This window comes from Triturus cristatus, chromosome 8 (assembly GCF_964204655.1).
Source record: "Triturus cristatus chromosome 8, aTriCri1.1, whole genome shotgun sequence".
NCBI classification, from domain to species: Eukaryota; Metazoa; Chordata; class Amphibia; order Caudata; family Salamandridae; genus Triturus; species Triturus cristatus.
Genome location: NC_140591.1, coordinates 601,470,751 through 601,497,040, shown reverse-complemented (window position 1 = coordinate 601,497,040; position 26,290 = coordinate 601,470,751). Strand labels below are relative to the sequence as shown.

At 50.3% G+C, this 26,290-nt stretch overlaps 1 protein-coding gene across 15 annotated transcripts in view; it reads left to right on the top strand.

Moving 5' to 3' along the window:
* Positions 1–26,290, top strand: part of MYCBP2 (MYC binding protein 2) — a 1,771,217-nt gene that overhangs the window by 1,483,375 nt on the left and 261,552 nt on the right. For all 15 annotated transcript variants that reach the window (XM_085622060.1, XM_085622057.1, XM_085622054.1 and 12 more), the window contains 2 exons: positions 9,821–9,901; positions 10,050–10,316. In XM_085622060.1, coding sequence (XP_085478186.1) covers positions 9,821–9,901; positions 10,050–10,316 — 348 coding nt within the window. The remainder of the gene's footprint in view (positions 1–9,820; positions 9,902–10,049; positions 10,317–26,290) is intronic.

Here is a 26,290-nt window from a genome sequence, read left to right as displayed (position 1 = left end):
GATCTGTATCCAGGGATATTTTTTAAACGCCCATTTGATGTCCCCTTTACAGGCCTTCGATTGATGCCAGTAAACAAGAGGGCAATGCCTTTTAGTAATAGGTCCCTATAAGTTTACACAGGGTAGAGTGCCACTGTTGAAAAGGTAATATCTGATAGAGACATCAAGCTTCAGATTCCTTACCTTTGAATTTCCCAAGCTTCAGACTGGATCTGGAAGATCGTTGCCTGAGCAGTACCTTTGCGCGCTGATAGGTGGCGTTGATCAGCTCCACATAGCTGCATCAGCATTGTCTATATTGCCTATATAGGCGTTACCTCGAATTGCTGACGTCCATTCTTTCCGCGCCAGTTAGCACTGATTCAGAGAAAGAGCTACCCCTCTGTCAGTCTTTGAGACTTTTCTAAGTTTTTTAAAGTATTTTTTTTGAGGGAATACTTCCTCCTGGTGTGTCAAGGGATGTCTTTGAGGAAGACCGGTTTTAAACCGTATGACACCTGTCATTGGACCATGTCGGTAACAGACCCACATCTCATGGTATCTCGAGCCCGACCACAACTCCAAGTCGTGCTTGGACTGCCAGGCTATGGCACCGAAAGCTTTGAGGGAGCAATCCCTGAAGCTGCTAGCGGCCCAGCAGGCGACAGCTCGGGAGATCCCGGTCCTGATCGAGAGGGTGGTCGCGGGACCGCTTCAGGAGCCCCAAGTCGTCGTCTTCCAGTTTCCTGTCCTCGAGCCATTCGGATAAGAAGTGGAAGCATACGATGACTTCCCCTTGTCCATCAGCTGATGCGACGAAGGAGCATCGACGTTCGAGGCTTGATTCTTCCTGGTCGTTGCTTGTGCCGAATCCGAGCCTCCAGGCCTCTACCTCCCAGACCGCCTTCCCGTCCGCTCCCCCGGATCTGGAATCCAAAAGGTTGGAACAGTTTGGGAAGAAGCTGTTCTCCTCCATTAGTTTGGGGTTGTGGTCTATCAACACTGCGTGCCTTTTGGACCGTTACACCCACTCCTTGTGGGATACGGTGGCGGACGTGCTGCCCTTAGTGTCCAGAGGAGGCCAGGACACGGCTCGCACAGGCTCTTGCCGAGGGGCAGGATGAGGCACGGTATTCAATCCGATGTGGACTGGACACAACGGACTCGCTAGGCAGGGGCAATTGCGACCACGGTGGCGATTCGTCGCCACGCCTGGCTGAGATCCACAAACTTCTCCGGGGATGCCCTTCGATGGCCGTCTCCTTTTTGGCGACAAAGCGGATAGTGCGCTGGAGCGCTTTAAGGACTCCAGGGATACGGCCAAGTCCTTGGGCCTCTCGGCCCCGCGCCCGCATAACTTCCGCTTTTCGCCCCTTTCTTGGCCAAGGAAGGGGCGCCCCCTCACGTCCGTCTAGCCACAGGCCACAGAACCAGCCTCAACGCAGTCATGGACGTGGATTCTGCTGAGGCGGAGCAGGGGGACAACGAGCCGGTCCATCCACATCTGCCACAGCAGCATCCGCCTCAAAGCCCTCCTAGTCCGAGCTTTCAGGCCCATTCCACGCCATTGGGAGGCAGTGTTCACCATCACCTGCTCCACTGTCGTACCATCACATCGGACAGGTGGGTGCTGCAAATCGTCCGAAGGGGCTACTCCCTCCCCTTCGAGGCGACCCCTCCAGCCATGCCACCGCAGTACCACCGCATGTCGGGGGATCACTTGCACCTTCTGCAGGAGGAAGTTACGGCCCTCTTGGCCAAGGGGCCATCGAGCGTGTTCCTGGCCCAGAAGTAGGTCGGGGTTGTTATTCCCACTACTTTCTGGTTCCCAAGAAGGGCAAAGGGGGCCTTCGCCCTATCTTGGACCTCAGGAGCGTCAACGCCTTCCTCCGGAAGGAGGCGTTCAAGATGCTCACCTTAGCTCAGGTTCTGGCTGCCCTAGACCCTGGAGACTGGATGGTAGCGTTGGACTTGCAGGACGCTTATTTCCACATCCCCGTCCTGCCGGCCCACCGGCATTACCTGCGGTTCACGGTAGGCCACGAGCACTTTCAGTTTACCGTGCTCCCCTTCGGCATCACCAGTGCCCCTCGAGTGTTCACGAAAGTGATGGCGGTGGTCGCAGCTCACCTGCGCAGATTAGGGGTTCCATTCTTCCCCTATCTCGACGACTGGTTGTTGAAGGCGGGCTCGCCCCACGCAGTCGTCTCCCACCTCCAGACTACGGACGACCTCCTGCATTTGCTGGGGTTTTCCATCAATGTGCCGAAGCGGCATCTGAGTCCCTCCCAGAAGCTCCTCTTCATCGAGCGGTTCTGGACTCGGCGCAGTTCCGAGTCTATCCTCTGGAACAGCGGGTTCGGGATATTCAGGCTCTGATTCCGATCTTTCGGCCTTTATCCTGGGTTTCGGTCAGGTTGGTGCTGCGGCTTCTGGGTCTGATGGCCTCCTGCGTCCTGCTGGTACATCACACCAGGTGGCACATGCGGGCTCTGCAGTGGGACCTGAAGTTTCAGTGGGGCCAGCATCGGGGCAACCGGTCCGACCATGTCTTGATCTCAGAGGGCACTGTAAGACAGTTGTAGTGGTGGCTCACGGATCGCGATTGGGTCAGTGGCAGATCCCTCTCCCTTCCCCACCTGAGCACACAGTAGTGACGGATGCGTCCCTCCTGGGATGGGGGGGCCACATGGGAGCGGCGGAGATCAGAGGCCTCTGGTCTCCGGCGGAGTCCTGGCTCCATATCAACCTATTGGAGCTGCGGGCGATCCGGCTTGCACTGAAGGCATTCCTTCCCTCTTTTCGGGGAAGTGTAGTGCAGGTGTTCATGGACAACACCACCGCCATGTGGTATTGCAACAAACAGGGTGGGGTGGGGTCGTGGACCCTTTGTCAGGAGGCTCTGCGCCTCTGGACATGGCTGGACCATCAACCTGGTGGTTCAAAACCTGGCGGGCTCTCTGAACGCCAGGGCAGACGAACTCAGCTGCCAGTGCATGATGGATCACGAATGGCGTCTGAACTCAGACGTGGCGCAAGGCCTCTTTCGGCAGTGGGGAGAGCCTTGGTTAGATCTATTCGCCACCGAAGAGAACGCGTAACGTCAGCAGTTCTGCGCTTTGGAATTTCCAAGGCGGCACTCGCTCGGAGACGCTTTTCGTCGCGAGTGGAGTTAGTCTGTTGTACGCCTTTCCGCCTATACCACTTCTGCCCAGAGTGCTGAAGAAGATCAGGCGCGACCGGGCCCAAGTCATCCTTGTGGCTCCGGATTGGGCACGAAGATACCGGTATCCCGAGCTACTCAGTCTATCGATCGGTCCCCCGATTCGACTGCCTCTTCAGGAGGACCTTCTGTCGCAGCAGCAGGGGACCGTCTTCCACCCGAACCTGTCCAGTCTCCACCTCCATGCGTAGAGATTGAGCAGCGGCAGTTGATGCCATTTGACTTGCCTCCTGAAGTCTGTAATGTTATTCTGGCAGCCAGGCGTTCCTCCACAAAATCGGTATACGCCTGCAGGTGGAACAAATTTGTGGCATGGTGCACAGCAAAGGCTGTGGATCCCCTTTCCGCCCCTCTTTCTGAGGTTCTCCTCTTTCTTCTTTCCTTGGCCCAGGAGGGCTGTGCTCTGGGCACCCTCAAGGGATACCTTTCGGCTATTTCTGCTTTCTTATGGCTTCCTTATCAGCCTTCTCTTTTTAAATCCCCTGTTGTTTCTCGATTCTTTAAGGGCATTACTAACGTTTCCTCATGTCCCAGTGTTGACCTATCTGATATGCGCTCCCTTTGAGCCACTTCATAATTGTCCCCTTCATCTTCTGACTCTCAAGACTGCTTTCCTGGTTGCCATCACCTCTGCTAGAAGGGTGAGTGAGCTCCAGGCTCTATCTTCTAAGCTGCCTTTCCTTTCTGTCCATCCGGACAAAGTTGTCCTCAGGACTCGTCCTTCCTTTCTCCCTAAGGTGGTAACTGCCTTTCACATCGGCCAGTCTGTTACACTGCCCACCTTCTTTCCGCCTCCGCATCCCTCGAAAGAGGAAGAGAGGCTCCACCATCTGGACAGGCGATGTCCTATCTGCACCTCACCAAACCGTTCCGAGTGGACGACCAACTCTTTGTTGGCTACGTGGGCGCTAAGAAGGGGCGGGCGGTGCACAAGCGAACCATCTCTCGGTGGGTCGTTTTGTGTATCAAGGCTGTTATTCCTTAGCTAAAAAGGAACCTCCTGTGGGGCTGAGGGCCCATTCCACTCGGGCCACAGCGGCGACCACTGCCCTGGGCCGGGGAGTTCCCTTGCAGGACATTTGTCAGGCAGCAACGTGGGCCTCACTGCACACGTTTGCCAAACATTATTGCCTGGACAGCCAAGTCCGAAGAGACGGCTTCTTTGGCCGTTCCGTTCTCCAGGACTTCCTGGTGTGATCTTGGTTCGCAGACCCACCTCCGAGGTTGGTATTGCTGGGGTATCTATTCTAAGGTGAGGAATCTAACGAACGTGTTTCTTTCAGATGAACAAGTTACTTACCTTCAGTATCTATATATCTGTAAGAAACATTAGTTAGTTAGATTCCTCACCGCCCCACCCATCCTCCTTGTTCTGCGAACCGATATCTAGGGTTAAGGTCATCCCTTCCAGGGCCCTAGATTCTTGGCACCTGTGTCGGTCTCTTGCGCTCTGCGTTCCTGGCGCGGAAAGCTATGTACAAGAACTGACGTGAGCGCGCGAGGGCGGCGTCTAAGTACTCCGACGTCATCCCGGCGATCACGACGCCGACGACAGACGCGGAGCCACAGACTACGCCTAGCGACGCGGAAGGGTATTGCTGACGAAAAATCTTTCCGGATCCAGCCTGACGCCTGGGGATATTCTAAGGTGAGGAATCTAACTAACTAATGTTTCTTACAGATGTATCGTTACCGAAGTTAAGTAACTTGTTCATTGGCCACCGCCCCGCACCTAGGGACCAGAGTTTCCTTACTCAACACCCCACCCCTGAGAGTTTGGTAGTCCAAGCCTGTACATCGCATGGCACATTCCCGACCGCACCCACAGAGCGGGAATCCAAGAGGCTGGACAGCTTGGGGAAGATGATGTTGTCGTCCACCAGCCTTGCGTTGCAGTTGGTAAACACCACATGCTTATTGGGCTGCTATTTCCACATACCGTGGGACACGGTTGCACAAGTGCTGCCACAGGTCCTGGAGGAGGCACGGGCCGTGCTTTCCCAAGTAGTAAAAGATGAGAGGGATGCAGAAAAGTTTACCGTTAGGTGTGGTTGGTATATGACCAACTCGCTGGGCAGAGCGGTTTAGATGACACTTCTAAGCCACGCCTGGCTGAGAACATCTGGCTTTTTTAGAGGATGTCCAGGCTTCCCTCATAGACATGCCATTTGATGGCAGCCATCTCTTTGGAGACAAGCAGAATCTGCACTGGAGCTCTTTAAGGACTCAAAAGCTACTGCCTGGTCCTTGGGCCTCTCAGTTGTCCCCCGTCAACCCCAGTCTCTCTATCGCCCCTTTTGTGGTTGCGGAAAAGGTTTTCAACCGTGCCAACCCTACTCCAGCCACCGCCCCATGCAAGCTGCCCTGTCTGTGCAGGGGTGGGGGCATGGTTTATACCGACCTTGTGGGTCTTCTGCATCCTATAAGCCCTCAAATCAGGCCCTACAAGAGCTGGTGGCAGAATCAGCCATCATCCCCACCACTGGCAATCCATAACATCGGCCAGGTGGGTGTTAAAAAATATTCAAAGGGGCTGCTCTCTGCCCTTCAAATCCTCCCCTCCCTCTTTGCCTCCCACTTATGATTGGCTGATGGAGGATTATTTGACCTTGCTTCATGAGAAAGTCACGTCTCTCTCAGCCAAGGGAGCCATAGAGAGGGCTCCCGTGTCAGAAGTAGGCAGTGGTTGCTATTCCCGCAACTTTATGATCCCCAAAAAGAACAAAGGGCTTTGCCCTATCTTAGATCTGAGAACCCTCAACCTCCTCCTCAAAAAGGAGAAGTTCAAGATGATCACTTTGGCATAGGTATTGTCTGCCCTTGACCCAGGAGACTGGATGGTAGCATTGGACTGGCAGGACACTTATTTTTTAATCCCATCCTGCCTGCCCATCAGCGTTACTTACAGTTTACGGTAGGCCATGAGCACTTTTAATTCATCGTGCCCTCCTTTGGCCTCGGTGTTAACCAAGGTTATGGCGGTGGCCACAGTTCAATAATGGAGATCAGTGCTGCCAGGCTTCCCATATCTCTACGACTGGCTGCTGAAGACGATATCGCCCCAGGCTGTTGTCTCCCACCTCCAGACTACGACAAACCTTCTGCATTTCCTGAGGTTTGTCTATCAACATGCCGAAGTCACACCTGATTTCCTCTCAGATGCTCCCTTGACACAGTGCAGTTTTGTGCTTATCCTACTGAGCAGCGAGTCTGTGATATTCAGGCTATGATACTGCTGTTTTTGCCTCTGTCCTGAATTTCGGTGACAATGGCTCTGAGGCTGCTGGGCCTCATGGCCTCCTGCATCCTACAGTGGGATCTGAAGTTCATGTGTGCGCAGCCCCAGTGGAATCTCTCCAACATAGTCCAGATCTCGGAGGGAACTGCAAAAGATCTGCAGTGGTGGCTAACCAACAACAATTGGGTCAGAGGCAGAATTCTCTCGTTTCCCGAATCAGATCTCACAGTAGTGACAGATGGGGCAATCCTGGGATGGGGTGGCCATCTTGGAGAGGTTGAGATCAGAGGACTCTGGTCTCCAGCAGTATCCTGACTTAACATAAACATGCAGAAGCTCCAAGCGATCCGGCTGGCATTGAAAGCCGTCCTACTCGCCATCGAGGGAAGTCTGGAGCAAGTGTTTTACAGACAACACCACGCCATGTGGTGCTGCAACAAACATGGCGGGGTGGGCTTGTGGACTCTTTGCCAAGAGGCCCTGCGTCTCTGAAAATGGCTGGAACAGCAGGGCATATCCCTGGTGGTTGAGCAAGTGACATGTTCCCTGAACACCAGAGCGGACAAACTCAGCCGTTGATGCCAGGTGGATCACAAATGGTGTCTCCAGCCGAAGGTGGCAGAAGGTCTCTTTCAGCAGTGAGGAGAGAATTGCTTGGATCTGTTTGCCTCTGGCGAGAACTCACAATGTCAGCCGTTTTGCGTGCTGGGGTTTCCAAGGTGGCTCTCGCTTTTCGTCTTGGGTGGAGCTCAGGTCTGCTGTACGCCTTTCTGCCATACCACTTCGGCCCAGAGTTCTCAAGAAGATCAGGAGCAACCGGGCCCAAGTCATCCTTGTGACTCCAGACTGGGCACGGAGAGCCTGGTATCCAGAGTTTCTCAGCATGAGCATCGATCTTCTGATCAGGCTGCCTCTTCTTTTGGATCCTTTGTTACAGCAGCAGGGGAGAATCCTCCAACCGAACCGGTCAACTCTACGCCGCCTTGCATGGAGATTGAGTGGCAACAGTTGACAGCTTTCCACCTTCCTCCCGAAGTCAGCAATGTTATTTTGGCAGCTAGGAGTCCCTCCACGAAGACGGTATATGCTTGCCGGTGGATCAAATTTGGATTATATTGTATAGAAAAGTCTATTTACTCCCTTTCTGCTTCTCTTTCTGATGTCCTCCTTTTTATCCTTACCCTCGCCCAGCAGGGCTCTGCTCTGGTTGCTCTCAAGGTTTACCTTTCTGCTCTGTCTGCGGCTGCCTGACCAACCCTTTTTAGTCAAGTCTCCTATTGCACATAGGTTTCTCAAAGGTCTTGTACATATGTTCCCACCTTCCCCTTTCATTATGCCTCAAATGGACCTTAATTTGGTTGTCACATATTTGATGTGTGCTCCTTTCGAACCTCTTCATTAGTTTCCCCTCTGGCTGCTCACCATCAAGACAGCCTTTGTAGTGGCAATCACATCTGCCCAAAGGGTGAGTGAGCTGCAGGCTTTATCATCCAAGCCTCCATTCCCATCTATATTTCCAGACAAGTTGATGCTTCTCACTAGGGCCTCTTTCCTGCCGAAAGTGGTAACATCGTTACATGTGGGCCAATCTGTCACCTTGACCACTTTCTATACTCCTCCACATTCCTCGAAAGAAAAGGAGCATCTCCATTGTCTGGACTCTAAAAGAGATTTGTCTTTCTGCCTTGACAGCACACAAGAGTTCCGGGTGGATGACCAACCTTTTGTGGGATATGCTGGAACGAAGAAGGGTCGGGCGGTACAGAAACTAACCATTTTGCGCTGGATCATTTTCTGTATAAAAATCTGCTATGCACTGGCCAAGAAGCAGCCCCCTGAGGGCTTAAGGGCTTCTTCCACCAGGGCAAAAGCTGCTACCACTGCTATAGCGTGTGGAGTCCCAGTCCTGGACGTCTGCCAGGCAGTAAGGTGGATGTCCCTGCACACGTTCATCAGACCCTACTGCTTGGATAGTCAGGCCACAGGTATGGGGACTTCGCCCATTCGCTTCTGCTGGACTTTTTGGTTTAGAATTTGTCCGCAGCCAACCACTGGGATGGTATTGCTTGGATATCTTTTCAAAGGTAAATAATCTGTGGCTAGTTGTCTCTATCAGATGAACAAGTTACTTACCTTTGGTAACAAATTATCTTGTAGAGACAAGATCTAGCTGCATGTTCCTTACCGACCCACCCATCCTCCCGCTCTTTGGACAAGTTTCTAGTGTCAGGGCTGATCCCTTTCAGGACCATTATTTGGACACATCGGTGTCAGTGCACTTCATGTCTCTGTGCTCCTGGTGAGGAAAGTCATCACTTCTGATGCTGACCATGCCATGCGGATCCTATCAATACCACCTACCGGCGCACAGGGGTACTGCTTGCTCAAAAATCTTATGGATCCATTCTGACGCCTGGGAAATTCAAAGGGAAGGAACCTGCGGCTGGATCTTGTCTCTACCAGATAATGCTTTACCGAAGGTAAGTAACTTGTTTGTCTAGTTGGCAAGGAAACATTATAAAATCCCTCCTCTTCCTGCCACCTCACAGGCAGCAATTTAGTTTCATGTTCATTTAATTTCCCAACTCTTTTTTAACATTCTTTGCATCTTGCCAGTGACCCTCTAAAGGGCCATGAAGGAAAGGACTAAGATGCCAGGAAAAAGTAAAGACCGTTTTTCTGTGAAACAAATGGGCAGTATGCTAAAGCAGAAGTGACTGGTTTGGCGAAAAGTTCCTGACGCTGTCATACAGGGTGCATGAAATACCCGTCCTGTGGCCTAGGGAATTCTTCACGTTGCAACGCCTTGCTCCTCACATTTGCCTGTGCCTCCCTCCCACTTAACCATGTACCTCCTTTCTCTAACCCCACTGCACTCCATGTGAATGTTCTCTCTCAGCCTGGCTCATTGTCAACATTACTGCCATGCTGCTCATCCCTGTCCCTTGCTTTCCAGCCCCCAACCTTGTCTTCTTGCTGCTGTTCCTGCCTCTTTTCCTGTTTAAATCCATTGATCGACATAGTGTCTACGTAGGGCAGTTTGGAGAGTGTAGGTCACAGGCTTTCTAGATCTTTTATTGTCAAAACTACCCGCCCTTCCAGAGAACCACAATTTCCACATACCTAAATAGCAGTCTTCTCCTGACCACTTAATGTTGGGGATGAATGCAATTGTTTCATATGTGTAGTAGGTTAAAATGAGAAACGAGATGTGATGTCAGTTTAAAGGAATGTCCTTTTACAAGATATAAAAACGTTTTCCAAGGGGTGTGCTCTTGCATTACCTAATGAGCACCCTTGCTGCCTTTTCTTGCATATACACTTGATGGGAAGATTGAAAATCGCCCTTCTAAACTGTTTCTGTACTATGTTTCATAAAGGCTCCATCAGATGCAGACCTTAAAGAGCACATGGTTGGGATCATATTCAGCAGAAGTAAGCTGACTAACCTACAGAAGCAGGTATGCACCTGAAGGTTTCTTCATATTTTCTTTCTACAGAGCTCTTATATGTTCCCATAGTGATGCCCTATGTTATTGACTCATTTAGGTAAAGGGCTTTGGTCCTCCTTACTCTCATATTCTGATTGTGACTTTTCTGCCTACTCAGGTGTGTGCCCATATCGTCCAGGCCATCCGAATGGAAGCAACACGTGTCCGTGAGGAATGGGAGCATGCCATCTCCAGCAAGGAGAATGCCAACTCGCAGCCAAATGATGAAGATGCTTCCTCTGATGCTTACTGCTTTGAACTTCTCTCAATGGTGCTGGCACTGAGTGGGTCTAATGTGGGTAGGCAGTATTTGGCTCAACAGCACACTCTACTGCAAGATCTCTTCTCGCTGCTTCACACTGCCTCACCCAGGGTGCAGCGACAGGTGAGCACTTAACAGTTTATTAAGTGGCACCTAACTGTTCTCAAAATTAGAATGAGGGGGACCACTTCAACTTAAATAATCCTTTCCTCATTATGTCTAACAAAAGACAAAATGTATGAGGACCATATATAGTCTGCCATCCATATGAATATTATCAGGAACAATCTCAAGGGTGGGGTCCATAGGATTGTGTCTTTTTTTGTGCTGTAGTTTCTTTTGACCTAGTATCAAATAGCTACCCACTCGCATGGATATGGTAAGAATTGTAATCTCGAACAAACAGGCCACATACATTTTCTATAAACACTTCTGTTACTATCAAAGTAGTTACCAATTCTTCTGTGCCGTCTCTCAACACCTGTTTTGTTTTACCTCAAGTAGAATTGTTGCTTTTCTTGGGAACACGAAGTGTGCTGAGATGTGTCCATATCTTGTTCAAAGCAGAGGTTTTTTTTCTTCTTTTTACTGCTGACGTCCGATATTGGCTGTCAGTTTGCAGGAAACTATAAATATGAGCGCTCTCATACCTGCATGCATCAGAGACCACTGCATGATTTGGGCAAAGTGAAGGGTGGCCTTGTGTTGTTTCAGAAAAGTCATGAAATGTCATCTTACACTTTCCTGGCAATGACATGCAATGCTCAGCTCAATGTTTGTACATTTTTGTATCCACTTATGGTTCATTAAGATTTGATGCTTTTATCTAAGTGGATATAATATTTTGCACATTATTGATTTTGGTAAAACAGACGTTTGTGGTATACACTGTCTAACCTTCCATAATCTTAGTATCCATCCTGAGGTTTCCCCTTCACCCTTCTTCACCATTGAGTCCCGTCAACTGTTGTAAAATTAAAGATAAACAATCTGTAGTGTTTCTTACTGTGAGAAGTTGGCCTGATATATGATGTCACTAATTCTAGTGTACACCTTGTATCAGTCCAAACAACCCTTATGGTGATTGGTTGTAAAGTCAACCTTATAGTCCAGCTATCCTAGTGGTAGCATGGACAAGAGCAGTCTTAGGCTAAACTCTGAATGGCATGTGAAGCCAGCTGTTATACCATTTGTAATCCCTTGAATACCAAATGAAAGGACACCACAACAGATATATATAAAAATAGAATTTATTTATTCTAGTCAAACCCTCAGCGCTCTTTATGAGATTCGAGGTAAGTACAACACAGTCTTATTTAAGCATACATTAAGTCACACAGGTAAGTAATACAGTTAGGCCCTAGGGGCCACGCAAACCATATACTAAGTAAGTGGTATAAGAACCACTGTCACGAACACAGGATAGGCCTAGGCCTAGGGAATCGCTGGGGCTACACTATACTACCAAAGGTTAGGAAGTGGGAGGCCCACGGGATTCAGGTGCAGAGTGCAAACACTCACGCATAATGCGTAAAAGTCGATAGAAATAGTAGTTATTAGAATTAAACAGTTTTAGGACACTTCTGGAATAGCTAGAAAGTCGAGACTTGGAAAGTAGACCCTAGGATAGTCAATACCCTTGTGAGCACCGGAGTACTCAAGTTACCTAGCCCACGGGCTGCGGGTGCATAGGTGTGAACTTGCGTCTGGTTTCGTCGTTGACTTCTATGGATGCCTGAAGGAAAGTTGCTGACAGTCAGTGAAGAGTGTCCGGTGGATCCCAAGGATGGAATCAAGAAGGAAGGATACCTGCAAGCAGAAGGGACAGAGTCTAGGTCACCAGCCAGGAGCCGGGAAGGAACCAGGAAGGAACCAGGCGATGTCGTGAAGATGCAGGTGAAGAGGTGAAGCTTGTCGCAGGAGCCACGGGTACCAGGAGGCGTCGAGGGCGACCAGGACCAGGAGACGAGCTGTCCCACGAAGGCTCTTGCTGTCGGCGGCGTCGATGTCGAGTCAGGACCCAACAAGCCTTGGCAAGCGGAACCCACGCAGGATGGAGGACTTGCTTCTGGTGCAGACCAGGAAGGTCTGGGGTGCTTCTCTTTCACAGAGGAGCCGGACCAGCAAGATGAAAACAAAGGTTCGTCGTCGCAGAGGCTACTAGCCAACGGGCCAGCAACCGGACAAGACGTCGAACAACTCCGGTGCAGAAGGGCCCCACGCAGAACACGTGAAGTGTGGGAAGCTGATCTTCTTTGCAGATGGTGCTCGGGATTGGGGCTTCTCAATTCCCCAAGCACAGCCTCGAGGAAGCCTCAGAAGTCGCGCTAGTCAGTTACTAGCCACTTTTCCCAAGTTGCCGGTCCCACGTCCCTCGTCGCCTCCACGGGTCTCAGCTTCGCTGCAGATGTGGATCTGGGTCAGAGGTGTCTGGAAGTCTCGACGCTGGTCAGTCTCTGCAGTCGTCCCTCGTAGGATCAGTCGCAAAGCAAGCAGCGGTCGCTGGATGGTGCTTGGTTGCCCAGGGTGGTCACTCCTTGGCCACAAGGGAGATTTCTTCAGACTTCTTCCTGAGGTTGAATGTCGAAGGTCCAGAGTTTCTGTTCAAGTTGCAAATTCAGGTTAATCTAATTTAGCAGGGCTCAGCTACCTACTGATATACTGGGCTAGTGGGCTGGGCTACCTGCAAGGTCCCTCCTATGGGTGGGACCAGGAATGGGAGTGGTTACACCCCCTTTCCTTTGTCCAGTTTCGCGCCAGAGCTGGGGCTGGAGTGCCCCAGCACCGGTTTGAACTGGACTATGCATGGAGCACCTTGTGTGCCCCAGGCATGTCTCATTCCTTTCAGCCCTCCCTGCCCCAATACACTAAAGTCTGTCTGGGGAGGTGCTAGCACCTCCCCAAGCAGGAAACCTATTGTCCAGGCCTCCCTGGCTGGGGGAGGGCTCCCAGCTGCAGGAGGTAAGACTCGTGTCTGTGGCAGCAGCAGCCATCTTGTGATGCTGAGGCTTTGGTGAGAGTTAAACAGCAAAGTAGGATTTTAACATGTCTCTCCCTCTAGAAGGGAGGAATAATATCCTCATCACCAGAAATGGTAGGGGGGTATTATTCCAAAGTGTTAGACACCTTACAGGACATGTTTTGATAAAGCCAAACCATAGTTACCATAACCGTTTAAGATTATAAGGTACTTTAAGAGTATATGGTAGGCTATATCATAGAACAGCTATAAGGCCATGGTTCCGAAAGCTGCAGATAGGTTCAGCTCATGCTAGAGCACCATCTCACATGTTACCAAGCACTCTGCCTCCAGGATTGTTAAGGCCTGCCATAGGAGTGGCTGATAGGTACACATGTGTCTATATATAAGGTAGGTATAGGAATACTACACCTAAGCAAGGAGTGATTACACGACCTTGCCCCAGCTGAGTGATCAGCCAGTTGTGTCATAATGGAAGGCCAGGCCAGGGCTGGCATAATACATGCTGCAGCCCCTGGTAGGCCTAGGTTACACCTATGCCCTGGGTACCTAGGGTACACTGTACAGGGTCCAATAAGGTGATCCTTACCAATTGGGTATGTACCTAGGGTACATGGAGTCCATTTTTGAGAGAGAGCAGACAGCCTGAGACCCTGAATGGCAGGATCTCAGGCCAACTAAGTCGAAAAACCAGCTAGACACTAGGCAAAAATTTGGGGGTAACCATAGTCAGATATCCACCTTCCTACACAATCCCCCCCCCCCAAACGAAAGGAGATAAGGCTGTCCTTGACAAGGTAAGCCTATATTGCCTAATTGGCCATATAAGGAAGAACCAGCACTGGCATGGTTACCCCCTGTCTCATGGTCCCCTAAGCAATCCCTCACCCTAAAGGTATCATAGGGTCTCCACCATAGGGAATCTCCACCTTTGGTGTGTCCTTGCAAAGTAAAGGGCTGGTGTTGAGATGGAGTACTTAAGTGAGTGTCCTCAAAGTGAGGCCTCAGCTTCCTCCAATCATCCTCCACCATGGATGCCTTTCTTTCTTTCACTGAGTTGCACTGTGCTCTCAGGGTCAGCCTCTGGCTACCTAAAGCTGGAGGCTGGGTCCCTTTTGTGGGCTTACTGGAGGGACAGGTCAGGTTTGGGGCCCTAAGGTCCCATGTTTGCCTGTGCCCAACAGAATTCCTCTGGGGGAGGTTCCTAACTACCTGTAAAGGAGATCCCTCAGGAATATTTTTAACCATCACCTGGCTAGGGCTACTAGCCAGGCAATCCTCATTCTTTTGATGGGGGGGGTTCTTGTGGACAGGGGCACTCTTGCGGTCCACTGGCCTCCCTGACCTCTGCAGCCCTGGGCTGACTGAGGCAGGATAGAGAGAGGCAGGCTACCTGCACCAGACTGGGTCCCACCTGGGAAGGGTCCACTGACATCAGAGGCTCTGCCAGGCTAGGCCTGGCTACCTCTGGGGCAGTTCCTTCACAAGGGGTGAGGTCAGATCCCTGAGGAGGCGGACCTTTTCCTAATGTCTGGGGAGAGGGAGACTTTTCTTCCTCCCCACTACTCTCTGTTTGTGTGGAGTGATCCATAGTTTCAGGCTTCACTACACCTATGTCAGTCTGAGTATGGACTGAGACCATTACAGTCCTGCCAAACTTTTCAGGGAGGCTCTCAGTTTGGGTTTGAGCTGTGACTCACAGCTCTGCCAATCTCTACAGGGAAGTCTGTCTTTGCCTGGGCTGTGGCTACCACTGCCCTTCCAACCTTTTCAGGGAGGAAATCTACCTGGACAGGGGTTGTGGCTGGCACAACCCCACTACCCTTTTGTGAAAGGCCTACCATTTTGGAATGGGTGTCTTGTTCAACTCCAGCCCAAGCTGAGAGTTCTAAGTCATTCCTCAGTAAGCAGTCGACAGGCAAGGTTGGGGACACTGCCACCCTTTTAGGGCCCATGACACCTCCCCAGCTGAGACATACCTCTGCCATGGGATGACTATTCTGTTTGCCATCAATGTTAGTTACCTGGTATGAGAAACCAGGCAAAAGCTGCTCAGAGGGAACTAGCCTATGGGCCACCATAGTGATGCTAGCTCGAGTGTCTCTGTAGGCCTCAGCTTTTCTACCATTGATGTAGGGCTCCTGTCTGTACCTACCCAAAGTGTTGGGACAGGCAGTGACGTTGGCAAACCCCATGCAACCATCACAGACCAGAGTAGCTGCTGTAGGGGAATTGGCTAAGCCAGGGTCCCCCTGTGTTCCCCAAAAAAACCCAACCACATTTTTGGGGGCACTCCCACCACCTGGGGAATTACTGCTGACAGTAATAGGTGGTGTGACAGGAGTAATTAGAGGAACAGTTTTGTTTTTAGCCTTTGGGCAACTGCTGTCAGTTTTCCAATGCCCAGGAATTTTACATTCATGGCAGTAAGGCTTTTTAACTGTGGTAGAGGAGGGAGCTTGGGACCCACCACCCTGTGTGGAGTTTTGGGGCCCTGAGGAAGATCTCTTTTGTTTTATCCCCACCCTTCTCTTGAGGCTTGGTGGTATCTTTCTTTTGGTCACCACCCTGATTTTTAGGCCTAATCCTGGTCCTGACCCATTTATCTGCCCTCTTTCCCAATTCTTGGGGAGAGGTCAAATCTGAGTCTACCAGGTGTTGATGGAGAAGCTGGTTCTGACAATTACTAAGGATCTGCTCCCTCATAATCAAGTTGTACAATCCTGTATAGTCCTGCACCTTGCTGCCAGTTAACCAACCCTCCAAAGCCTTAGTGGCACAATCCACAAAATCAGACCAGTCCTGTGTCTGTGTCTTCTGGGTGTCTCTGAACAACAACCTATATTGCTTAGTGGTTAAGCCAAACCCATCTATCAGAGCACTCTTCAGGACTTTGTAATTGTTAACATCCTCATCACTAACTGTGAGGAGCTTGTCTCTGCCTTTGTCAGAAAAGGAGAGCCACAAGATAGCTGCCCACTGACTCTGGGGTACCTACTGTACTTTGCAGGCCCTCTCCAAAGCAGTCATCCACTTGTGGATGTCATCCCCATTCTGGTGTGGGGGGGACTATCTTGCTTAGGTTTCTATGGTCATAAGACCTATCCCTATCTCTAGGAATGTTGCTGCCACCAGTGGGTTCTGACCCACACAATTTTTGCTCTCTGGTCAGAGCAAGCTTCTCTTTGGCAAGGGCAAGTTCTTCCCTTTCAATCCTCAGTTTGGCTTCCTTCATTCTGGCCTTATGCTCTCCTCTGGGGGGAAGTCATCCCCCTGTGGGATGAAGCATTGGAGCTTCTTGAGTGATAGGAGTGGAGAGAGTCCCCTGAGGGAGATCTACCCCTTCTATCTCTCTTTTTAAGATTACTTGGGGGCCTGTAAGGGAAGCTCCCATGCAAGCTCCCATGTAAGCTTAAGTTAGCCTGACTAGGTCTTCTGACTGGGGTCTTGCTACCTCCCTCTTCCTCTGAGGTCTCTTCTGACTCATCTGTATCAGTTAAGTCAGGGGTCTCTTCTGTGGAGGGGAGGCCCTTATCTACAGCTATGGCACCATACTTGGCAGCTCTTTCAGCATCATAGGCCTCCAGAAGCTCCACTAGCTGTCTATGGGTAGGGTTGGAACCCTGTTTTAATCTCCTGGAGGTACACAGTTGTCTCATCTCCTGGAAAGTGAATGCATCATATCTAGAGGGAATCTGTCTAGGATTCTCCTCTCCTGAGGGAGTATCAGTGTGACCTCCATTCAGGGACATGATTCTAGTGAGGGTGTGGTGTGTGCACCTACCTACACTAGTTGTATCTACTAAACCTCTCTAGTAGTTGTAGTCAGGGTGTGCTAGGCCCTTCAACCTACAACAACTAACAACAACTAAGTCCAGTAGGACTTAAGTATTTATAATCTGTTAAATGTACCTAACAATATCTGTGTGATCTTTCAATTTAGTATCTCAAGATTACAATGGTATTAACAACAGCAAGCTCAGATCCCAACCGCTGCTCACCAATGTGAGAAGTTGGCCTGATATATGATGTCACTAATTCTAGTGTACACCTTGTATCAGTCCAAACAACCCTTATGGTGATTGGTTGTAAAGTCAAGCTTATAGACCAGCTATCCTAGTGGTAGCATGGACAAGAGCAGTCTTAGGCTAAACTCTGAATGGCATGTGAAGCCAGCTGTTATACCATTTGTATTCCCTTGAATACCAAATGAAAGGACACCACAACAGATATATATAAAAATAGAATGTATTTATTCTAGTCAAACCCTCAGCACTCTTTATGAGATTTGAGGTAAGTACAACACAGTCTTATTTAAGCATACATTAAGTCACACAGGTAAGTAATACAGTTAGGCCCTAGGGGCCACGCAAACCATATACTAAGTAAATGGTATAAGAACCACTGTCACGAACACAGGATAGGCCTAGGGAATCGCTGGGGCTACACTATACTACCAAAGGTTAGGAAGTGGGAGGCCCACGGGATTCAGGTGCAGAGTGGAAACACTCACGCGTAATGCGTAAAAGTCGATAGAAATAGTAGTTATTAGAATTAAACAGTTTTAGGACACTTCTGGAATAGCTAGAAAGTCGAGACTTGGAAACTAGACCCTAGCATAGTCAATACCCTTGTGAGCACCGGAGTACTCAAGTTACCTAGCCCACGGGCTGCCGGTGCATAAGTGTGAACTTGCGTCGGGTTTCGTCGTTGATTTCTTTGGATGCCTGAAGGAAAGTTGCTGACAGGCAGTCAGTGAGGAGTTTCCGGTGGATCCCAAGGATGGAATCAAGAAGGAAGGATACCTGCAAGCAGAAGGGACAGAGTCTAGGTCACCAGCCAGGAGCCGGGAAGGAACCAGGAAGGAACCAGGCGATGTCGTGAAGATGCAGGTGAAGAGGTGAAGCTTGTCGCAGGAGCCACGGGTACCAGGAGGCGTCGAGGGCGACCAGGACCAGGAGACGAGCTGTCCCACGAAGGCTCTTGCTGTCGGCGGCGTCGATGTCGAGTCAGGACCCAACAAGCCTTGGCAAGCGGAACCCACGCAGGATGGAGGACTTGCTTCTGGTGCAGACCAGGAAGGTCTGGGGTGCTTCTCTTTCACAGAGGAGCGGGTGCCAGTCTGGAGGAGCCGGACCAGCAAGATGAAAACAAAGGTTCGTCGTCGCAGAGGCTACTAGCCAACGGGCCAGCAACCGGACAACACGTCGTGCAACTCCGGTGCAGAAGGGCCCCACTCAGAACACGTGAAGTGTGGGGAGCTGATCTTCTTTGCAGATGGTACTCGGGATTGGGGCTTCTCAATTCCCCAAGCACAGCCTCGAGGAAGCCTCAGAAGTCGCGCTAGTCAGTTACTAGCCACTTTTCCCAAGTCGCCGGGCCCACGTCCCTCGTCGCCTCCACGGGTCTCAGCTTCGCTGCAGATGTGGATCTGGGTCAGAGGTGTCTGGAAGTCTCGGCGCTGGTCAGTCTCTGCAGTCGTCCCTCGTAGGATCAGTCGCAAAGCAAGCAGCGGTCGCTGGATGGTGCTTGGTTGCCCAGGGTGGTCACTCCTTGGCCACAAGGGAGATTTCTTCAGTCTTCTTCCTGAGGTCGAATGTCGAAGGTCCAGAGTTTCTGTTCAAGTTGCAGATTCAGGTTAATCTAATTTAGCAGGGCTCAGCTACCTACTGATATACTGGGCTAGTGGGCTGGGCTACCTGCAAGGTCCCTCCTATGGGTGGGACCAGGAATGGGAGTGGTTACACCCCCTTTCCTTTGTCCAGTTTCGCGCCAGAGCTGGGGCTGGAGTGCCCCAGCACCAGTTTGAACTGGACTATGCATGGAGCACCTTGTGTGCCCCAGGCATGTCTCATTCCTATCAGCCCTCCCTGCCCCAATACACTAAAGTCTGTCTGGGGAGGTGCTAGCACCTCCCCAAGCAGGAAACCTATTGTCCAGGCCTCCCTGGCTGGGAGGGCTCCCAGCTTCAGGAGGTAAGACTCGTGTTTGTGGCAGCAGCAGCCATCTTGTGATGCTGAGGCTTTGGTGAGAGTTAAACAGCAAAGTAGGATTTTAACATGTATCTCCCTCTAGAAGGGAGGAATAATATCCTCATCACCAGAAATGGTAGGGGGGTATTATTCCAAAGTGTTGGACACCTTACAGGACATGTTTTGATAAAGCCAAACCATAGTTACCATAACCGTTTAAGATTATAAGGTACTTTAAGAGTATATGGTAGGCTATATCATAGAACAGCTATAAGGACATGGTTCGGAAAGCTGCAGACAGGCTCAGCTCATGCTAGAGCACCATCTCACATGTTACCAAGCACTCTGCCTCCAGGATTGTTAAGGCCTGCCATAGGAGTGGCTGATAGGTACACATGTGTCTATATATAAGGTAGGTATAGGAATACTACACCTAAGCAAGGAGTGATTACACGACCTTGCCCCAGGTGAGTGATCAGCCAGTTGTCATAATGGAAGGCCAGGCCAGGGGTGGCATAATACATGCTGCAGCCCCTGGTAGGCCTAGGGTACACCTATGCCCTGGGTACCTAGGGTACACTGTACAGGGTCCAATAAGGTGATCCTTACCAATTGGGTATGTACCTAGGGTACATGGAGTCCATTTTTTGAGAGAGAGCAGACAGCCTGAGACCCTGAATGGCAGGATCTCAGGCCAACTAAGTCGAAAAACCAACTAAACACTAGGCAAAAAGTTGGGGGTAACCATAGTCTGATATTCACCTTCCTACACAACCCCCCCCCCCCCCCCCCCCAAACGAAAGGAGATAAGGCTGTCCTTGACAAGGTACACTTACCATGTAATTTAATTTTGTTGTGGTGGAAAGTTTTTTGTCTAGCAAGGAAGCTAGGGATCCAAACCCTCTTATAATACCTTGAAAACCAAAGCATATGATCCAAATATACTGCAACGCCTTCTGCTAGCCGCACCTTTTCAGATTTAAGCCTTCTGGTCCAATCTTAAACCGTCATCTGCTTGCTGGCATCCTATTACTTAGTGCTAGAAAGATTTAGCGCAAACCCTAGAAACTTTAATCCAAGTTTTCATATTGACATTAGGGAGAGAGTCTTCCCATAGAACAGACAGGACACAGGGACATACCTTCATTATCATTATTCAAATGGTCTACTGTATCGAGAAGGATATGGCAAAGGCAGAAATGATAGTTGAGAAGGGCTTGCATTTGTTTTTTTTGTTTTTTTGAAAACCTTTATTGAAATTTCAATCAATTACACGTATGGGCCTACAACCCCCGGGGCCGGCCGCTAAACTGTCAGAATATCAGAAAGCAAGTCCATCACAGTCCGCACCTCGGGGTGCAAAATCTCGACGTTGGCATACTCTCAGTCTCTGAACAGCCCAAGTAGGAGACCAGGATAATAAAGGTTTACATTTTATAATAGAAGAAGATGGAAGGATCAGGCGCCAAACAGTTTCCCAGCAGCGAAAAATGGCAGGCAGAATAATGAACGTAAACAATAAACAGCAGTCTTGCTGGTGTGACGAGCAGTGTGCGACCAACTTGTGTTCAAATAAACAGCAGTCTATCGAGGCAATGGCGCTGAAACAGGAAGTTCAGGATGTGAAGGAATGACACGGCCATTTGCGCCTGCAACCCCCCTGCCCCAAGACCCAGGAAACTCCACGGAAATTATGGCACTCCGGAAACAGCAGTGATTAACAACAAAGGAGTTCTACCGTGCTGATCCCAGAAAAAACAGAGAAGAATAAGAGAAGAAAAGGAGGCCATAGAAAAAAAGGGTTAAAGACTAAAGAATTCCCCCCCCCCCCCAACCCCCCACCCTGCACCTCTGCAGATGAGTACGGCCCCCCCTCCCCAGCAGTGTGCCTGTCGCCCCTGAACCAGACCCGAAATATAGAAGAAACAGAGAAAAAGAGTAGGGAAAGATCCCCCACCAGACGGGGGGGGTAGAAAGAGTATTAATAAACTGGAGGAGGGCCTGTGAAACACGCCCCTGGCTTCTCCCTCCCGCACCATACGTTTTCCCGCAAAGCATACAATACAGAACACGAAATCGACCCTGTCAAGGTGAAGTAAGGAGCATTACGCACTTGGTACACTAACAATTATGCCGTGAGAGCACACAACGCCCGAGCCCGCCCGCCTAGTAGATGACCACCTCTGAAGGGTCAGCCTCATCCTTGGCCACTCTTTGCAAACCCACCCATGCAAACCCCTCGTCCCAGTGCCATGTCCAATGTTACCAGGAAGAGAAGCGTCCAATAAAGATCAGGAAGCGACACACACAGGCAGGGTAGAGGGCTCTGAAGATCGACACAATCAGCTCTGTGGAGGGTCGTCTTTCCCAGTGCTGAGCCAGGATTTACACTGCACACCAGGCCCAGGAAGGCGGAATCAGGCAGAGCAGGCGACCGTTGCTTGGATGTTGCCTGAGTCGTCGGAGGCCGCGCACGGGACAAGGCCACCACCCCCCACTCAGGTCCGAAACCTCCGGAACAGACCAGATCCACAGCCAGCTGATCGCACGTTAATATACTGTCCGGAGAGTCCAGGCGTGCACTATTCACAGGGGCGGCCACGACACTGTCCCCCCGTGCGCGGTGTAAGAAGTCCCAGTGTACCTGGGGATAGGCAGGCGGCAACTGTTCCAACGCTGACGTCACTCCATCGAGCTTGCTCCCCAACACCCAGGCGCCGTGAACCAAGGTGGAATGAAGGGCACCGAGAGCCTCGAGAAGGTCACCGTACCCCAGTACAGCTCCCGGCGCTCGCTCCGCTACGCTCTTCAGAGGCGCACACTCCCAATCCTGCTGCAACCCAGTGTACCGGATGGTGGACACTGTCCTAACAAAATGGCCGCTGGGTAGATCCAACCCAGATCGGGACCGGGACTCAGGCCCAAGCGCCTCGGGTTCCATGTCGCTGGAAACAGGGTTCCGGGGGCAGGCAAATGATATGTCCGGTGTGTGGTCACGGGCCACAGTCGTCCCCACCACGGACCAGCGCCCACGAAAATCCGGGAGCAGCCCGCGAGATTCGGGGCGAGTTACGGGCGGCGTCCGGGCAGCTCACCGGCGAAGGCTGATGCAATCACCGGAGAGTCTTGGAGACGCCACCTCGGGCACGCACCCGTTCCGCTACGCTTCGCGGCAGGAACGACCACGGCGAAACGCAGGCCGACATTCGCACCACTCCGGCAGTCCGACTCCACCCAGTCACCGAAGGCCGCTGTTGTTGCACTGCCGCCCGGCCACGGCGTCCACTCGAGGTCCCGGCTCCAGGGCTGCACAGGCCGCAAACTTCAGACGGACATTTCTCCGGCGGTACCGCTGCCAGAAACTTCAGGGTCACACGATCGATTGCCGCTCGCGTTCACAAACACGGGCAGATAGCGCAGGCTAAGGATCTCGTGCAGGATAGCTGTGCGGGGTGCGGAGGTTCACGGAGCCGGGAGCCTACGCTGCCATCCCGGTCGCCATCTTGGCTCCTCCTCGGGCTTGCATTTGTATGTTTTAATTTGATCTCAGATGTCTGGAGCTTGAGGAAAAATACACTAATTTTGATGGCATGAAATAGCCTTCCTGTTGCTTCCGTTCTTGACGGTTTTGGGATTTGTAAAGTGCTAAAATACCCTAAAACAAAAATGGTGTTCTTGTGCCACCATTTGCGAAGCAAGTGTAAGTTTTTTTGTTTCCGGAGTGCAAAGGGTAGGAGCTTCCATTGCTTTGGTGCAATATAAAAAAAGAGTCACCTCCATTTCTGGTGCTGCAGGTTGTACATATACACAAAGTTGGAGGAGATAGAACTTAGTACGATGTTAAATAGCGCTTAATTTTGTTCTGAAGTGAAGGGGAACATTGGAGTAGTATGGCCGGTGACAGAAACAGAGTAACTTAAACCGAGTGCCCAGAGCAATAGGAAGCCAATACACTTTAGCAAGTTTTTGAAAGGGGAAGCAAACCTTAAAAGATAGTAAAAGTGGCATACTGAAGCATTTTGACCAATTTGAAGCTAACATAGAGGTTTTGAAAGCTCACAATTTAGAGAGTTGTCGTAATCCAGGTATGTGCACCACAGTGTTCCTGAACTTATAAAGGATAAAGATATTTTTTCCTAAAACATATATAGTAGAAGCAATTGGCTGAGGTAAAGCCTTTGAGAGGCAACATTGAGAGCATTGTCAAAAATGAAACCAAGTTTGTAAATAGCACTGGAGAGTAAAGGAGGACTGCGTGCCTCCGCTATTTCCACAAGTGTAAAGAGGAACAAATCCTTTCCTCTCAGTCCCGGTTCAAGTTGCCATTCGTATCTCCGGCTCCCAAAGTGTAGCATGTCCCCGGCCCTATTACAGGTCTGTGGAAATAGCGGAGAAGGAGGACGTGTAGGAGTACCTCACACGGTGCTTGTACATTTGGATACCACAGTTGGAATCTTTTTGATCCTACACTTAAAAATCATTCTGATTGAATAGAGATAAGCAGTAGGCTGGATTAATTCTCCAGAATCGTACACGATAACAGGAGGATCCCTTGTGAAAAGCACCTAAAGCCTAGAAGCCCTGAGGCAGTCGTAAGGGATACACTCCCGTTGCGACAAAACGTGTTGGCGCAAGGCTAAAAAAAAATAAAGGAACAGAAAGAAAGAGAATTTTAGCATCGTGCTTTGTTTACAAGATAACTACGAACAACAGTTTTGATTGTGTTATGCGTGTGCCTTGAATTTGATGTACTAAAAAGAGCCCCTAGGGACTGCAGCATGTATTGTGCCGCCCTAAGGGACCCCTCCCCTAACTCCTGCAGACTGGCATTGCAGACTGCATGTCTTGATGCAGACAAAAGTGAAAACACGACATGGCTCACATCCGTGTGCCATGCCTGTAGACTCTGCATACAGTGTACATAAGCCTCCCCTACAGCCGGCCTTACAGCCCCAAGGCAGGGTGCACTATACTACATGTGTGGACATATCTGCAGGAACAGATATGTTCCTCTGTTGGCTAAGTCAGTACTTACTTGTGCCTTGGGAAGCCCTTTTAAGTACATTTGCTGGACACTGGTAAAAACATGTTCCCCAGCTACATGATGGCTGCACTGAAACCAAAGATATTTGGTATCAAACATCTTGTATTAACAAATCCACACTAATTCCAGTGATGAATTTATTAATACATGCACCCAGAGGGCACATTAGAGTTGCCCCCTAAAAACCAACCTACCACTAGTGTGCTTGCTGACTGGTTCTGACCAGCCTGCCACCACAAACGATTTTCTGACCCCAGGGGTGAGAGCCCACGCTGTCAGGAAGAGTCCTGCTCCAGCAGAGGGTGTGTTACACCCACTCCAACACGATGACCCGTAAATTAGCATTCCAAGACAGAGACCTTCAAAGCGCCCTCTGCCTTTGGTATGTGAATCTGGCTTCCCTTGTATGTGAAGGGATGAACACCCCCCCAACCAGGGCCCATTTGGCACCTAAGCAGGTGGGAAAATTAGTAGTCATAGAGATGTATTAATCCTCAGGCTAGGTCCACTGCTAAGGAGGGCTACATGATGTGGACACAAAAATTAAAAGTCTGCCATCTTGGTGATGGCAGAATTAGGAACTCTGGGACAGGGTCATGCCCTCTTCCCACAGGAAGTGGTCATATAGGGGGCTTAGTGACCCCAGGGGTATGTAGCCCATTGGCTACTAACCTACACTCCCCTATCTAGTATTTAGGGGAGCACCTGGCACCAGGAAATCAGATCCTGCCGACCGGAAAGAAAAAGGACACTAAAGAGCTGCAAAAGCAAGAACCAGCAACTAACCTGATGCCAAACTTGCCGCCCTGTCTGCAGTCTCCGACAATTGCACAAAAGACAACTTATCCTGCAGCTGCTGTGCCTCCAAAAGCCTGGGATGACTGCCAGCCCTTCACCCAAGGCCCAGAAACTCCCATGGAGTAGTGGAGCTGCTCCCCTGCATCCTGCAGGCACCCCAGAAGAACTGCGAGGACACCAGACCGCTGTAAACCCAACACTGGAAAGCACCACTGCACCCATGCCTCCTAGCCCGAGTCGAAGTGGGCCAACGGTACCAACATGTTCCCCAGACCCTTCAGAGACGAAGTCAACCTTGGGTTTGCCAACAGTGGACTCCCCGACGCCGCCTGCAGCTTGTTTGTGCGGACCCCCTCTACCGCGAATGTCTCCGTTCGTGAAAACCCGACACCTACGAAAACCTCTGCAACTGGCCACCCAAGCCTGAGGAGAAGAGGACTGAAGCTGTCCCTACATTCCGAGCATCGTGAGACCTGAGCCCCCTTGTTGGTTTAGCCAGACTTGTCTCCCAGCCTGTTTGCGACTGGACCGATCCCCAAAGACTTACACAGGCACCCAAAGCCAGGCATCCCAGTGCTTCCTGAGGTGACCTGTTGGTGCTACCGGGGATCCTCCCTCATACGCACCTTAAGTCCGTAAGATTGGTACTGTAAGTCGCTGTAAAGTACCTGTATGCGGTATATGTCTTTCCTCAATAGGATAACATTACTGCTCCGGAAATTGCACTGTAAATTTTTTAAAAACTGTAAATATTCATAACTCGAAATGTACTTACCTGATTTTGATGATCTTGGTGCCTAAAGTTATATAAATATAAGTGCTATTTTGTATAAATTGGTGTGGATTTCCTTATTGAGTTGTTTGTATCATTTATCGACTGTGTATGCAGCAGATGTCTAACACTCCTCTCTGATAAGTCAAAGGCTAATCGACTACACTTCCCCCTAAGAGAGCACCTTGGGGTTGCTAGAGCAAGGTGCTGGAGGGGATAACTGGACTCTTTGCTCAGTATACCTCTTCTTGGTATAATACATAAAGAGCCAGCTTCCTACACCTCTGCTTCCAGGAGTTACACCATACCATTTTAGTTCATTCACAGATCAGACACTCTCACACCTGCAACATACTTGCACAACATGCTTGTTTAATGTTTCTCTTGGATCTTAAACTTCCACTTGGGTTGAGTTGGCCATTTGTATGTAAAAGCAAAGAACTGAAGAATAATGTATGTGTAGGTTAAAAGGTTAGGTGATAGTTGCCTTATCAAGCCAGATCTAAAAATCCATGTGAGTTAATGACTGTC